This window comes from Nematolebias whitei, chromosome 11, assembly GCF_014905685.2.
Source record: "Nematolebias whitei isolate Nwh7 chromosome 11, NemWhi1, whole genome shotgun sequence".
Lineage (NCBI taxonomy): Eukaryota > Metazoa > Chordata > Actinopteri > Cyprinodontiformes > Rivulidae > Nematolebias > Nematolebias whitei.
The window spans coordinates 15,814,971-15,831,975 of NC_056508.1; the positions used below are offsets into that span (position 1 = coordinate 15,814,971).

Genomic DNA, 17,005 nt, shown 5'->3' on the forward strand with positions numbered 1-17,005 from the left:
GTGCGGCTGAATAACAGGGGAAGAAGATTGGAGCTGAGGGGGGTGTTTGTCCTTTCATGGCCGTCAAAGTGCATTAAATCCCTGCTTCTTCCTGCATTCTGCATTATTCAGCCACGGACCCTGATCTAACATATCTGCTTTGGGCGCTCACCTGTTTGGGCTGTCGGCCGCGCTCCTCCGCTGAGTGCAGCAGCTGAACGTCTATTTGGGCGATGGATCGCTTCTTAGCGGTAAAGTCCCATCTCAAGTTTAACTATGAGCCATGTTGCCATATCATAGGATTGTATGGCAAGCCATGTTGCCATATATTTGGATCGCCAACGGCGTTGACTGACGCAATCAAAAGCCAGACACCAACCCGGCTCGCCCATCCAGCACACTATTACGGCCCAGCCAGGCCCAAATTTGGGCCTGTCCGGGTCGAGCCGGGCTTCAGGCCCGTGTTAGAAATGACAGTTATACTTTGGGTCACCCCAGAAGAGCTAGAAGAGGTGGCTGTGGAAAGAAATATCTGGGATTCCCTGCTCAAACTGCTGCTCCCACGACCCAACTTCGGAACAAGCGGAAGATAATGAATGGGTGGATAGATAATTTAATAAGTTTAATAATTTATTAATTTAAATATATGCTAAATATTTAAATTAAAATGATTTTTTTTAATAAATTCAAATATAATTTAAATATATTTTATCATTTTGCTTCTTGTTTTTTTTTTTTGTTGTTTTTGTTCTCCGTTCCTGTGTTTCTAATATTTTACTAATTTTACTAATACCTTTTTACTAACTGTCTTTGAAGTGAGGAGTACGTATTTGTGTCGAGCGCTCTGATTGGCTGATTCTCGACCAATGAGGAGGCGCTATGCAAGCTCTCTGAACGTCCACGGTTTCATTTAACGCACACACAGCGGAACACGGTAAGTGTTTTAAGAAGCTCCCTCATCTGAGTCAATTTAACAGTTTACGAGCTTATTACCCAGCGTGTGGCTGCGTTAACTCGATAATTAGTGTTTAAACGTCGGTGTGTTGTTGAATCTCTGCTCCCAGATCAGTTTTAACCCTCTCTGAAGAGACGTTGATGTGTGGGTAAACTATCTTAGCTCACAGGCTAACTTAGATGACTTGATTGAGCAACTAGCATCAGCTAATGACTTACGAGCTGTCGGCACAAGCAAAATTTGCGTTATAAACTAATAGCTTAGCTGTCTTCACGCCTTTGCTGGTTCATTCACGCGTCATCGTAATGGTCAGGAGAGTTTGGGCTCTTAAAATGTGTCATTAAACCGCTTTTTTAAAGAGTATAGTCCTATGCTAACTGCCGAGCTAGCTAGCGCCCCGTGTTTACCCAAGAGTTGTCAGCCGTTCACCAACTTTAATTACGCGTAGATTTTATATATGAACATTTCACTTAACATTATGAGCTAGTCTGTGTTTTGTCAGACTAGTTGAAGCAAGTTACCGTCGTGTCTTATTTCTTCCCATTTTTTTCAAGCTACCACCCGACATTTTCAGTGTGCTAACTACATGCTAACAGTTTAAGTTGTCAAACTTAGTTTCAAACAAGCTTCTAGTAGTTATTAAGCTTAGTCCCTGTAAATGACTCCAAAGTTAAATTTCCTCAATGTTTACCTTTTAATTTGTCCAGCTGCTGATTTTAAGCCGTGTTAATAGTCTTGCTGTTGGTTTGGAAAGCTAATAGCCACACCCTTCCTTTCGAAACTAACTGCGCTACAAGTTGTCAGAAGTTGTTCATTTTAGTAGAACAACATGTTGGCGGGTTAGAACAAAGTGTTATGTTATACATTGTAAAGTTTAACCTAACACGGTAAATCATGTAAATAAGACATGTATTTGAGTGTTTCATTCAAGGTAAAACCCATTACCCCCCACCCCCCGGCGCTGACATATGATACTTTCATAATTTAAAGATGTTGCCTGGTTAGTTACACTGAAAACAAACTGTGACCTGGTGGTTTTAATGCTTCAGATGAGTTATTTTTACACCATGTTCCTAAACAATATATTTTAAGACAAGGGAACATTTGGTTAAGTAACATAATTAGTCATATATTCGTAAATTAGCAATAAAAAGTAGTAAAAGATCAAGACAAGTATTTTTTCCATCAGTATTTTTAAGGAATTTCCCACAATGTGAACACTTGTTTATACCTTTATGCGAAGACAAGCTTTTAATCAAGTTTAATACTTTAAGCAGTTGTTGAGATTGTATTTAGATTGTAATACCAACTGTCACGTCGTCCCTGCAGACACTTTTTTTTTGCTTTACATAAAACCAGAGAGGCTGTTTATAAGAGATGATTTAAGATTTGCATCAAAACACAAAAGTTAAGTCTTGTAAAAGCAGCAGCTACACAAGAGGCAGGGAAAAAAACTAATGTCAGATATTCCTGATAAATGGAGCTAAACCTTTTTAAAATTTTGACTGAACTCAGCTGTCCTATTTGCTGTACGTTTATCCGTTATCCATCCATTCATTATCCATTCATCCATCATCTTTACCCACTTCCTCCTTTCTGGGTCACTGGTACCCATATCCATCAGTCGGCAAGAGACGGGGGACACCCTGGCCAGATCTCCAGTCCATCACAGGGACACAGAGACAAACTAGACAAACAACAATTCACACTCTCACTCACACTTAGACTGATCGGTAACTCTAAATTGTCACTAACATGCATGTTTTTGGTCTGTGGGAGGAAACTGGAGTACCTGGAGAAAACCTATGCAACATGGAGAGAACATGCGGACTCCACACAGAAAGGCCCCCGGTCGGGATTTGAACAGGCGACCTTCTTGACTCTTGCTCTACCAACTGCCCATCTGCTGTACAATTCTATCCAAAACAGTTTTCCACATTGAACGTCAGCCTTTTTGTTAAACAAAGTGGTTATTCATTTATTAAATGTTTTATTTAGACTTTATTTGGAGAGCTTAATTGAATGTTGTTTTCCTTAAGGGCAAGTACAGTTTGGTTTCACTCGCTGGCTCCAGGACATCTCCGCACCGTCTGGACTGGTTGACATCAGCGCACCTGAGGATCTCCCTGTCCCCGATGTAGAGGGAGTTTCCATCAGCAGCAGTCGTGTACACAGTAGGTGAAGCTTTTTTATTCACCAGAAAAAGTCCATACGAGTAAAAAAACAAAACATGTTCATTTATATTCTGATGCATGCTCAATAATCCAGGTAGATAAATCTAACAAGGTTCACCTTGATGTTCATTTTTAATGAATTTGTTCTGCTTGTCACGGTCTGTGTGAATAGTTTTTAGCTGATAGCATGAATGAGCAGCGTCGATGGTTTCAGCGTTTGATCGCCCACTCTTTCAGTCTAGGCTCATGTCTAATCAGAGATTGGCTTGTGTTTCTTATCTGATGAAAGGACTAGATACATTTATATTTCAAACAGTACTTGGTTACCAGATACTAAGTTTGTTAGGCCTCTTTCAGCATCACATCTAGATCTCGTTCCACAGATAATTGCAGTGCGGCAGTCATGCATGCGCTCTCTGATCTCCATGTTCTGTTTCTGGTGTACTTGAGTAGAGGAGGGTCATCACAATGGCTCTTTGTAGAAAGCCTTGTGTGCCGTCCCTCTCTGTGGCGCTTCATACGTTGTTTAGAATTGCTAATGCAGGCCGAGGGTGACAGAGATCTCCTATTGTCTGACCGCTCGACAAAGCTTTCACACACCCAGAATAATTAGTAGATTCAAAGAGATTTTACTGTACACCTCACCCACACTTTGACATTTCTACATCAAAAGCATATTATATTAGTGTTAGAATTAAAGTTCAGTTAATAAATGAAGAAATGAAGTAACCTTATAAGGATTATCTGTGTTGTGTTTCACAAATGAAACCATTAGAGTATCCTTACATAGAATGATGTAGATTCAATAAACTCCACATCCAAGCAGATAATCTCACACAAGATTTTTGTTTTATATATATATATATATATATATATATATATATATATATATATATATATTTCAGTGTTTCCACTACCATTATACAAGCAGTGTGCCCCATCCTGTCAATAGAACCAAGCGCCACGCCTACTGAAGTCCCCCACCCCCGTCGACAACAGCCTGTATTGATGTAGCGCGGTGCGCAATACAAACGCGTTAGCCAAAATGCCCCACACACACAATCGACCATTATCGGCAGCAATATAGTGCTAGGCTAGCGGGACGAGCACCCTGCCATGGGAACTGATCTCCTACCATTATACAAGCAGGCTGCCCCGCCCATCAACAGAGCTGAGCACCCTGCCTACCAACAAACATGCCCCCCCTCCAAGCTAGCGGCGCGCAATACCGACGTTCTAACTAAAAATCTCCGTTTCTTTTACAATTAGCCGTCACCCCCCGGCTTGAAAACTGTAGAAACAGCACGCAACACGGACGTGTCTCATTCACACACCAAAAATCACGACATTTCTTCCATGACAAAAATTATGAAGAAATGAGTGCCCTGCCAAGGCAAGTAATGTTGGGAAACACTGCACTGGAGTTTTCAAGTTTATATATTTATATTCTAAAACTATCACTAATGTGAGAAACGGACAACGTGAAACTAAAGAATAGTTTTAGATAACCTTAGTTTGCCTTTATCAGAGACATTTTTACATTTTGTTGAACACATTTCTGAATGGTTTCAGAGATTTAGCAAAAAATAAAGAAAAAGTACTTTACTGATATGTAGCCTTTTCTAAATGAACATAGATTTTAGATTGTTTCATCATCTCATGCTGTCACCTGTGTTGATGCAGGTTTTTAATATGAACCATCAGAAATGAGTGTTTAGAGTCTTATTATGTTCGCTGCTAAGATGAGTTTTCATAGTTCTGAGTTTCTTTTCTCCTTCGTGTAGGCAAACCCTGAAGTAGTCAGGAAGTCCTACTTCAGCGTTTCATCAAATATAAGATGCGTAGTATGACACACGAAGCGTTGAACGACTTCCTGCTATTCGAAGCTACACGTTGAATTCAGAAGAAGTTTTCAAATGATCCACATTTGTCTCTTTATTTTTCTCTTTAAAGAATTAACTTTGGCAGTTCCTTTTAGTGTCAGATTTTTTTCTAGGCCATGAATGTGTCTAATCTGTGTCAGGCTGGTGGAGCTGATGACGGCTCGTTCTCAGTGGCCCCCCTCCCCTGGATTATAATGACATGGTTGTTTGTGAAACGACCATTGAAGCAGAACTTGTGTTTCAGCGAGAGACTGCAGACACTGAGCAAAACTTTACAGAACACAACGTTTAAAAAGAAGAGCGTTATTTAATAATGTTAAACTAACAATGTTGTGGTGTGAAACGGAAAATGAGCGTAAACATAACGTGGACAGACTTCTGACCTGGAGTTGGTGCCCCCTCCCAATCTAAATGACTGTAAGCTGTTGCATCATTTCTGTTCCACTGATATATCGATGTGGTTTGTTTCCTGTTCTGCACCAGAAGCAAACATCTGGCCACCAGCACATCTGAGCTACTGGTGGCTGAGACGTGAAACAAGTCTGGTCTTATTGCTCCAGCTGTGAATCTGGAGCTGCTTCGTCCTAAAGCTCAGACTGGTGGAGGAAAGGGGTTTCCTCATTTAGTTAATTTAGCTCGCAGAGTCCTAATGAAACAGTCATAGTAAAAGAATTTATAAAAATTTCATATTTCTGCATTCTACTTATCATGTAAAACGGGAAAAGACAAATTAAGTAGAAGTGAAACATGTTGAGCTTTATTTCAGTTTCTGTTAATGGAGCAGAAATTACCATAATTTCTGGACTATAGAACGCAGCTGAATATAAGCCACACCCACTAACTTCAAAAAGAAAAAGATGCACATATGTAGGCTGCGCTTGTCTATAAGCTGCGTGTGTGCAGGTTGCAACATGAGATATTTACACTAAGACTTTTTTAAAACATTTTATTAAATACATACTGGTGGTAAGTTACCATTGGTAACATACACAGATACGTACAATGATTTTATTATTATTATTTTCTGAACAGTGCCGGTAACACAGCTGGTTAAAAAATAAATAAATATAGTAGCCTACCAGGAAGTCATTGATCGCTATATTCATTCCTCCTGTGCACTAAAACCACTAAAGTCTTCTTCAGTGTCAGAATTGAACAGCCTCAGAAAAACTTCATCACACACGTCCTCAGTCTCTTTCCTTGTCGCTCTCATCGTCACTTTCGTCTTGAGGTAAATTCGCCCTTGAGCTTATGCTGTCCTCTTCATCACGCAGCAGCCTTTTGAAACCTGTTGGTGCTGGTGGAGCTTTTGGCACTGCACCGCTGTCAGGATACACCTCAGGCTTGAGCAAACGTTGCTGTTCGCATGCGACCAGTTTTGATCAACGATTTCTCGCCACCAGTCATCCAAGCCTCCCAGTGAGCTCGGAGTGCCACTTTAAATGCACGATTCAGACTGATGTCGAGTGGCTGCAAATACTTTGCTGTGCCCGCAGGGATCACACGTTTCACGTGATCACGAGACGTGTTTTGGGCAGCTATGGGAGCGCCCGGGTGTAACGAGGATAAATGTTTTGGCAGCAGGAAGCTCGTTAGCCCGTAAAAATCCATAAATTAGCCGCACCATTGTTTAAGCTGCTGTGTTCAAAGTGTGTGAAAAAAGTAGCGGCTTATAGTCTCAAATTTACAGTATTTATAGAAAAGGTTTTTAGTTTAAAAAATAACTTTTCCATTCTCAAACAATTAAAAAAGAACAGAATAGAAAGATTTATACCGTGCCTGTGTCTACATACAGTTTCTGACAATTGTCCTCTGATTCTGTACTTTAAAGGTTGTTCCTGTTTGGTGTTACAGAACATTTTTTCTCAGTCCGGTTCTTTGTCTTTGACATGTGCATTATATTTATACCTCTATGGTTTGCTTTGTGCACACTGAGTTACATGTAGATCTTTTCAGAATCAGAATTCCTGCGAGCATTCCTACTTCTTCATTCTGTTTGATAAAAACTGCTCCAGATGCTCTTTAGACTTGTTGTTAAACTGTAAGCTCACTTTACATCAGTAACTTCTTCCTGCTTCTGTCCTGTGTGTAAAATGACCGAGTTGATGTGTTGCTGGAGCACATCTGAGCAGGGCTTGGATGTAGTCACAGAGTTGAGCTGGCTAGTATGCGTGAGGTGGGGGGATAACATCAGAAGAGCTTATTCAGCGATGCAGCCGTCGCTCTGCTGGTCCTTCGGTGCTGATGTTATTTGTGTGGGTTACGAGAGTTTGAAATAAACAAGTTTGTCTTTAAGAGCTTTTGATCGTTAAACTTAAAGCCCCATTAAAGATAACGTAGCCTCTGAGGATTTATTGCACTTTTTGTGTATCAAGTTCAAATGTCCTCATCTGTGTGGACTGTATTCAGTTTCCTGAGCTACAGGAAGACACCAGAGTTATGGAACAATGATAGAGTTTCATACAGATCTTCTTGGTTCTTGCTGTAAGGGGTAACAAAATAAAAGCAGCAACACCCATATCATCATGATGACGGCTGAAGGCCTTTGGGAGTGGGTGGAGAGCCAGCTCGGTTTTTGGCAGAAGAATGAGCTTCTTCTATGTTAACATGAATTCTTTATAGTTGTATAAACTGCACCACGATCAGCTCAGTGAACAGAAGGTTATAAATCACAGTACGGGGGGGGGGGGGGGGGCATTTTTAATTTTGTGACTGTTTTAACTCGGAAGCATTTCAGATCATTTTTGAATAGGACACAGCTGATGTATCTTTCTATCCAACAGAAAACTGTGTTGTTCTCTCAGGTTTCTGTGCTGCCCAGTGAAGCCTCCCACCATGCGTGAGTACAAGCTCGTTGTGCTCGGATCAGGAGGTGTGGGGAAATCTGCGCTGGTGAGTTACTCTGGAAAAACCAAGGTTCAAATTTCTGTCATTCGCATCACATGTGGTACATGATGAGGTGGAACAAAATTATGTACTCAAGAGTCCCAGTTACACCCAAAAATAGTACGAGTATAAAGAAGAAACCGTATTTATTATTCCATCTTCCATGAAGTGTGTTTTATTGTCATTTCAGAACAGAAATGTTGAAGAAGTTATCCAGTTTGTGTTGTGCTGTTTGGTCTGATTTTGTTGTCATTCACCGGCTCTTTGTTTGTTTGTTTGTTTGTTTCAGACAGTCCAGTTTGTTCAGGGAATATTTGTGGAGAAGTACGACCCCACCATAGAGGACTCTTACAGAAAGGTAGAGTCAGACTCGCTCCACGCTGCCTCCTGAGCGTCGGTGATTTAAAAATGGCTGCTCTCTCCTTGTGTCTCCTCAACAGCAAGTGGAGGTGGACGGGCAGCAGTGCATGCTGGAAATCCTGGACACGGCTGGAACGGTACGTCTCTGAACCCGAGCACCGGATGGAACATGTTATCCAGAGAACATGTACTGACGCCGCCTCTTCCTGTCCTGCAGGAACAGTTCACAGCCATGAGGGACCTGTACATGAAGAACGGACAAGGCTTCGCTCTGGTCTACTCCATCACAGCACAGTCCACGTTTAACGACCTGCAGGACCTCCGGGAGCAGATCCTGCGAGTAAAAGACACCGAGGACGTGAGTAAAATATAAAAACATCGGTCGTTTGGACCTTTTGGAGCTCGGAACAAGATGTGCACCAAGTGATACAAACACGACACACAAGTGCACACACACCTAATCCCTAAATCCCCGATTTACTCTTTTTAATTCAGCATCACTTTGTTGTTTTATACGAACGACATGAGGCTCAGTTAGTTGAGTTATTCAGACATTTGTGCAATAAAAGAAGAAAATCAATGAGATAAAAACCAGAGACGCAACAGTTTGTGGCTAAATTAAACAGAAGAAAAGCAAAGATGCTCTACGGTCACACAACTTCAGTTACGACAACATTACAACAATGAACTGTTTGTTGAGATGAAGGAAACCTAACTCTTGTTGTTGTGATGGGACCAGCGTGCACGTGGAGCGCTTTGAATAATTCTGCACACACTGATGCCACGCAGGGAGCTTTAACACGCATGTCAGCTAAAACTTGTGCTCGTGCACAAACCTACAGCAAACGAAGACGAGGCAGGAGGCCCTGAGTTATTAAAACTGGAATCATGAACTTATGGAGCTTCACAGGACTTGGAATATCTCCACTCTAATAATAAGTGTCTCACCTGCAGTCCAACAGGTTTAGTAAAAATAAAAAGTATCGTAGCAGTAGGTAGGAGAAACACTGATGTAATTATGTCATGAAATTAGCATATCATGATATTTATTTTCCTGAGCAAGTTTTTTTTACTGGTATTATCGTGAACGATGTGATATGGCCCAGTCCTACAGCTGCGTTGCCGGCACTGTTCAGAAAAGTAATTTACATATTTGTGTTTGTTACCAGTACACGTTTAAATTAAAGTATATATACAATTTTTTAAATTTATTTTTATTTATTGTGCACGGCTTATATTCGGTGCGTTCTATAGTCTGGAAATTGTGGTAAATTTGGTAATTATTTAATCGAGTATTTTGTAATGTTTGTGTGCAGTATTTATGAATAAAAATGTAAATGAGGCAGGTGAAGGTTTCTGGAACTGAAGCTTCAGAGTACACTGAAAATCTTTTATAACTGCAGAGCTGCGTTTTCCTTAGATAATTGTTACTAACTGGTATTTTATCAAGTACTCCAATGTTTTTCTACAGTTCCCTGGTAGTTGTTGTGGATTGTTGTTAAACATTTATAACAAATATAAAGAAATAACAGCTTGTACTCTTAATAAATGATTATAATTGGTCAGTCCAGTGATCTCTCAGGCCTTGATGCCCACACACCATGACAGAAAACAAAAGGAGGAAACTGGGTCGTCATAGCAACAATAAACAATATTATCACATAGTGCAAGTTTGTCTCTTATTGTGCATCTCTAGTTTGAACACGTATGTCTGAATATGAAGTTAATGGATGGATTATTGGATTGTAGTACCCAAATTCAACACGTGAGCTGCAGCTCCACAGGACCAAGGAGGAGGTTCTCGTTTCAGTTTGTCTTCTAAATGAGCCTCTCGTGTACATCAGACGTTTGTGTTAACAACAGTTTAAACTTTAACCACAGAAACAGTCCTCAGCCTGGATGTTGGGACATCACGAGGACTGAAGTGGACACATGGACCACCTGTACCATCGTCTGCGTATCTTTACCCTCACCGACCCCCAACACTAACGGGGGGGGGGGGGCAAAGCTTCTGACAGCAGGACCTGTCAGAGATGTTGGATCCCGTCTGTCGCGCTCAGTCTTTGTTGCGTCGTCAGTAGAGGAAGGACGAGCTGTTTCCTTTATTCACAGCAGGTCTCCAGTTGTTTCTGCTGTTCTGCTCACTGATGGAGACATTTTGTCTACGTCTGATTAGGATGCACAAGTTCTGTCCAAATATAACGAGCAAAACTTTAATCAAACATCCACCATCCATCCATTATCCGCTCCTTCCTTTTCCGGTCACGGGGGTCAATCCAGCAACCTTCTCGCTGAGAGAGGCAACCCACACTGAGCCACCGTGCCGCTGGCTCCCTGTTAAATTCAGAATAGAATTCAAAGTCTTCTGACATACAAAGCTCTCAACAACCTAGCTCCAGCTTGCATTACAGATCTTATTGTTGCATATTTTACTAACAGAACACTTCACTCTCAGACTGCAGGTTTTACTCGTGGTTCCTAGAGTTCCCTTCCTGTCCTTAGTCTTGGTGCATAATGCTTGGAAAGCCTTGTGTCCGTCTGTAACGTCGTGTGTTCTGATGGATCAGGTTCCCATGATCCTGGTGGGAAACAAGTGCGACCTGGAGGACGAGCGCGTGGTGGGCAAGGAGCAGGGTCAGAACCTGGCCCGTCAGTGGAACAACTGTGCCTTTTTAGAGACTTCAGCTAAATCAAAGATCAATGTTAACGAGGTGAGCGCCAAGTCCACACACAACACATTTTACTGACACAGCTCAGGACTCTGCATGTTGAGGTTGGAGCTGGATTCTTGTCATATTTACATTTATCAAAGGGGTGAGTCTGCATTAGACTGAGGTCTGGAGAGAAGAGGAAAAAACAAACATGCCTACTTTACGTGTTCCAGCTTAAAGAGGTTAAACACGTTTTATTGCTCTTTGACTAAATTAACAATCCTAATTGATGTTTCTGTAGATTTTCTACGATCTGGTGCGGCAGATCAACAGGAAAACGCCGATGGAAAAGAAGATAAAAAAGAAGTCAGGCTGCACGCTGCTCTGAGAGACTCGGGTGCTCCAGGTGAGACTTTTCTTCACAACATCTGTGACGCTTTTGACTTCTTGAGCCAGGACTTTTAAAATAATTATTAGATAAGTTTAGACTTACCGTAATTGTCGGGCTTTAGATCACACCTGTCTCTAAGCTGCACTTATTAAATATAAGATAAATCATAATTTTGTACATAAATAAGTTGCTCTGGTTATTTATCCGTGGACAGCCACTGTTCGTCGTCAGGACCTGTGCCCCCAGACTGCTCAGGCTGCACCTTCCTTGTTGTAGTACAAGAACCAGCCAGTAGGTGGTGCTTCACAAATATAACTTGTTTTCAATACACAGACTGCAAGATCATCATGAAGCTTCACTGTGTGACTCATGGTTACAACCATTAGACCTTCAAAATAATTTATCTAAGCATAATCACTGGACAGAACAGTGCCAAACACCTACGTAACTGAACTTATTTTAAAATTATTTACCGGTAAAACCCAGTCTTATCTAGGTCATGTGACCGGAAGTCAAATAAGAAATAAGTACCTGTAGAATGCTGTAAATATTCATTAAATTAGTACCATTTCTTTTTATAGGTGAACGCTTTTAACAACTGCAGTTTTTAAATGTACTTTTAAAATAAATTTGATGTGATTCTCCTCAGCAGAGCTCATATGAAAAAGAACAGCCCTCCCTCCCCGTTGTCTTTTTGTTTTTCCCTCCCGTCTCCTCAGTTCTGTTTCATGCTCCTGTTGAAGCTCAAATGAGATACTGGTATTCAAACACACATTTACCGTACACAGAAAGATTTTTTTTTTGCTTTTATTGAAACATGTATCAGTCTTGACTGACTGGCTGCTTTAAAAATAAACCTGGCAACTTCTCCACTGCTGATCTCTCATGACTGAAGGGGGAGGGGGGGGGTCTCTGCTTCGTGTTCGGATGTGACTTTAAAATGAGATCCCGGTATTTAAATGCATATTTACCGACACAGAAAGAGTTGTTGATGACGGTGCAGTTTAACGGACTGTTAACCAGGGTGCTCCTGATGCTCTTTAACTTCACAGAAAATGGAACGTCCTGAGCTGCGCGCTGTTTGTACGACAGTAGTGATGTGCCGATCGATGCTAAAATATCGATACTATCGATCCAGAACGTTTCGCTCTAGAATCAATGTTTAAATCAAATTATCTATACTTGTGATACTTCAGTCATTTCAGGTAATGCATATCATTAACAGGAATATGGTGGAAAGTAACTAAACTGAGATCTTGTCTAAATGATACGTGTTGGAGGGAACTACTTTTTTCTTCCACCTGAGTAAATGCGTAATGCGTTTCAGCGGAGCGGCATGCTGCTCGTCAGTCTCTGTCTGTAGACACAGCGGCGGAGTTTAACAGAGTCATGTGTGGAGCTATTTCAGCTCCAGAAACGGCAAAGACGCTACCTGGATTATTGAGCATGCATCAGGATAGCCAAGAAAGGAGCTGTAGCAACACAACAAACCTTGTAAAACACTTCCTGTTAAACCACAAAACAGAATGAGGCAGAGAGAGAGCAAAGAGTCAGGTGCTGCTGCTCTGGAGGAGTCCCTCAGGGCTGCAGGAACTATCCAGGTACAGAGGGAGGAAATGTGGAGCTTCACGCTGTGCTAAGAACTGCTGCAGTTGGAGTTGTTCATATTAATACATACGGTTATGAAATAATTAACAACATAAATTCATGCTTCAACAAATAGTTGCATGAGTTCAGTTTGGAGTAATAATATGTGCATCACTGAGATAATCTCACATGGGCAAAAAGCTTAGATTTATTCAGGTAAGGTTTCCTAAAGAAATGATAATTTAAAGTGGATTACATGGACCAGGTGTCATCGGATTATACAGAGCAATGGTGATAAAACAGCCTTGGTGAACTCTGAAAAATATATACTACAAAAATGTGGATAAAAATATAACATTATTTTAAACATATCTCATTATTTAATAGATATTTAAATATTTATTTTAATAGTTTTATGAATTTTATTTTTTGAAAAACCATTTTCACATATTTTGTATGATGTCCTGTTTGTTTTATAAGCTCAGACTAAATGAGGCCACTGCATCAAGAAACTGCTCAGTTTAAAATAAATTACTTTGTCTTGCATTCTTTATCAACTTTGATTTGAATACACTGCTTTTTTTTTAGGTTTACCTGACACATTAGGCGTATTTGCAAAAAGTGTCAGTATCGTTATCAATATAATCGATACTCGCATGGCTTCTGCACGGTATCGCATCGGACCAGAAAATCCTGGTATCGAACATCACTAACCGACAGTTTTTGAGCGGGGGGGGGGGGGGGTGTCAGCATGAGTGAAGAGGCTGCCTTAAGCTTTTTAGCTTTCACGCCTGTTTTGTGCGACGCTAACTTAGCTCTACATCAGTGCTGTCAGGGAGTGGGGGGGTGCGCACAGTCCTGTTGATGGGGCAGGGTGACCGGCTTGTATTATGGTGGGGAAACGCTGCACAGTAACAGGAAGTGATGTCAATGGGGAGCAGATCGTGGCTACAATAACAAACTTTCTTCAGATTATTTTGACTCATCATCAAAGAGAAGAGTCAGAGTTCAAATAAGCTTGTTTTAATAAATAAAGAACAGGAAGTTCCCCTTTTTAAAGTGTTCCCCTGTGATGTCATTTCCTGTTTCACTTTGACTATGCCAAGTTTGACAGAAAATGTGCCAGTTATGTAACAAAATGGGTAAAATCTTGTGTTTTAAGCCAAACTTCTTCGATATTAAAACGTTTTCTTTCACTCTGTGTTTGTAGAATTTCGCAGACATTTCTTGATGATGTGTGTAGTGTTCAATGTCACCTGTAACGACGAGCCCGTGACTCTCAGGTGGTTTATTTTCATCTTTGGTTTATTTTTATCTGCAGAAACTTGTCTCCAGATGGATGATGCCAGCATTCCAAGTCCTCTCCCGAGCGTTTTTAGAAAATGGCTGACCGACAAACCTCACCACTTGTAAACTGGCAGAAGGCACATACTCTAAAGAAATATTCTGCTTTTAATGACAAAGAAAATCCACTTCTTTTGTATCGTCAGCGTGTTGACAACAGTTTTCCTCGTCTCTAAGCTGTCTTTTCTTCTGGAAATATTCATGTAGAAGAGGAGACTGTGGATTCAGATCCATATATGGGAACTAAAAAGGTTTTTATTAAACAGTAACATCACTTTTTGACGTGACATTTGAAATGTTGGTCTTCTTGTACATTTCTGCACTAACTGTGTCCATGAAGATGTCAACAAGTCCTACGTACAGGATGTGTCTTGGTAACATCTTTCCTAAGTGACTTTGTTTTATACTGAGAGCTGCAGGCCTTCCATATTTCCCATAATATATTCTACTTCCATCTTTGCATAATAAAGTCAAAGAAATGAGTATTTTACAGACTCGTGGGGGGAACGGGTGCGTTCTGATTTGTGTCTTGAAGCTTCAGATATATTGTACTAAACCACATCTAATATGGCTTCTACCCTGTCACAGATGATTTCCAGCTTTTATGAATGATTAAATTTTAGTACATTTTCATTATTTTTGTAGTCTTTTTTTTTCTCTCCATGGGAAGTGTCTGAAACTGTTTGTTGCTTCAGTCGGTCCCCCAGACTGGAGCGTGACGAGTGTTTGTTAGTCTGAGGAAGAGGAAGAGGAACATGGAGTGTCAGCAGCAGGACAGAAGGAACAGAAACTGATCAGATGAGATGCTGTAAGCATGTAAAAAGTTGACATGGTGCACAAAATATAGAGCCCGACTGATATGGACATTGTGGCTATTGCCGATACCGAAGGGGAAGGCGACCGCTGATAACAGATATAATGGCTGAAACATGTTGAGCTTTGTCCATCCCCAAGAATCTCAGTGAACTGAGAGGAGCTGGGCTTGTTTATTTAGCGCTGCTGTTAGCCACCATGAAGCTAAGCTAATCAGCTGTAATTAGTCCCACTGAGCTGCCTTTTGTTCAAAGACAGTAATGGGTTTATCATGGAAGTTACATAAATGAGGTGATGAATACACGGTTATTAATTAGTTGAAACAAATTCATGCGAAAAACTTGAAATGTTTTGGGTTGAATTCCAATCAGTGAGACATCCGATCTTCGTCATATTGTACATGCAAGCACGTGAGGTAGTGAGTGTTCTTACCACAGAACAATGTTTGATGTCCTCAGGTAAACCGGAAGCTTCAGAAAATAAATGGGAGAAAACGGCTCATACACGCTAAATGTGCCACACGTGCTGGTGCCTCGGGAGACGCAAGTCTTTTTACAAATTCATAAGTAAAAGATCTTCAGTAAAATCAAGAAAGCAAGCCTTATCTGAGGACTACTTTATTTTATTCACTGTCTAGCTTCACAGTCACGTGTTGTGAGGACGGCATGCCCCACTAACATTAGCTAACTTGAGAGGAGCATAGAGCTCTAAATACAAGCAGGTTGGAGGATTGAAGAAAATTTATTAGTGTTGATCCAACAATTTTCAGTCAGGTCATCTGGACAGTTTCTTTTTTTTTTTTTTTTTTTGTGCTGGAACGTTTCACCTTCCATCAATAAGGCTTCATCAGTCAGAAACACACAGATGACCTGCCTGAAAATTGTTGGATTGTATACCTGGATTATTGAGCATGGACTTTGTTGGTTTTGAACCAGTTTGACATGACTGTCTACGAGGAAGAGGGCCGGCACCGGAGGAGGGGGCGTGTCAAAGAAACCACCTTGGCACCAACATAACTGGTTTGTTCCACTTTGGAGTAAGCTGTTTGGGGGGGAAGAATCAATTTTGTGTTGTGCGTTTCCTTGACTGATGAAGCCTTCTGGATGGAAGGTGAAACATTTCAGCAGAAAAAAAAAACCCAAAACTGTCCATTTGACCTGACTTTAGTCACATAACGAGGCTTCTATATCCAGCCACACTGGATGGATTTCCAGATGTCCTCTCTCGGACGTATAATAGAAGAGAGCTTAAATTATATTTTTTGAGCTCTGGAAGGTCTAAGCCTCCCATGTGTCTTTTTAGCTGTAGTGTTGACATTTTTATGAATGCCTTTTATTTGCTCCAGCTAAAAGAACTAAACCAGCTCTTTAATTTTTGGATCCATTTTTGAATAAACAGAATAAGGATCATTCTGACTGGGTAGGAACATAGACCAACCGGTAAACAGAGTTTTGCCTTACAACTCAGCTCCCTCTTCACCACAATGGACCGGCACAGAGTCCGCAATACTGCAGATGTTGCACTGAATCTGTCAGTCAATCTCAGGCTCCATTCTTCCCTGACTCGTGAACAAAACCCTGAGATACTTGAAATCCTCCACTTAAGGCAGAACCTCACCATCGACCAGAAGAAGGCAATCCATCCATTTCCGACTGAGGACCATGACCTCAGATTTGGAGGTGCTAATTCTCATCCCAGCTGCTACACACCTGGCTGTGAACTGCTCCATTGAGAGCTGGAGATCACAGCACGATGATGCCCACAGGACCACATCATCTGCAAAGAGCAGCTATGGCCACAAATTTTGGGTATTGAGGGAAAGAATGAGATCACAGAGTCGAAATTTAAATGAGTTTCCTCCGCAGCGTAGCTGGACTCTCTGATAGAGTGAGAAGTTCAGTCATTCGGGAGAGACTCAGAGTAGAACCTCTACTCCTCTACATCGAGAGGAGCCAGTTGAGGTGGTTTGAGCATCTGGTAAG

General features: G+C 41.1%; 1 protein-coding gene across 2 annotated transcripts; it reads left to right on the plus strand.

Moving 5' to 3' along the window:
* The first annotated feature begins 873 nt into the window (after positions 1-873).
* LOC119417490 (ras-related protein Rap-1b) lies at positions 874-14,846 on the plus strand. Of its 2 annotated transcripts, none has more exons than XM_037684700.1 (9): positions 874-913; positions 2,974-3,108; positions 7,796-7,883; positions 8,167-8,235; positions 8,318-8,374; positions 8,455-8,595; positions 10,799-10,948; positions 11,190-11,294; positions 14,188-14,846. In XM_037684700.1, exons 3-8 carry the CDS (start codon positions 7,827-7,829, stop codon positions 11,274-11,276), a joined length of 561 nt encoding a protein of 186 aa, XP_037540628.1. In that variant the 5' UTR covers positions 874-913; positions 2,974-3,108; positions 7,796-7,826; the 3' UTR covers positions 11,277-11,294; positions 14,188-14,846. The 2 variants fall into 2 exon arrangements, with proteins under 2 accessions (XP_037540628.1, XP_037540629.1); XM_037684701.1 differs by having other exon boundaries at positions 10,805-10,948.
* The last annotated feature ends 2,159 nt before the right edge of the window (positions 14,847-17,005 follow it).

Coding starts and splice junctions, on each gene's coding strand:
- LOC119417490 (XM_037684700.1), top strand. CDS start 7,827: ATGCGTGAGTACAAGCTCGTTGTGCTCGGATCAGGAGGTGTGGGGAAA. Junction 8,375..8,454: donor TCCTGGACACGGCTGGAACG/GTACGTCTCTGA, acceptor CCTGTCCTGCAG/GAACAGTTCACAGCCATGAG. Junction 10,949..11,189: donor CAAAGATCAATGTTAACGAG/GTGAGCGCCAAG, acceptor ATGTTTCTGTAG/ATTTTCTACGATCTGGTGCG.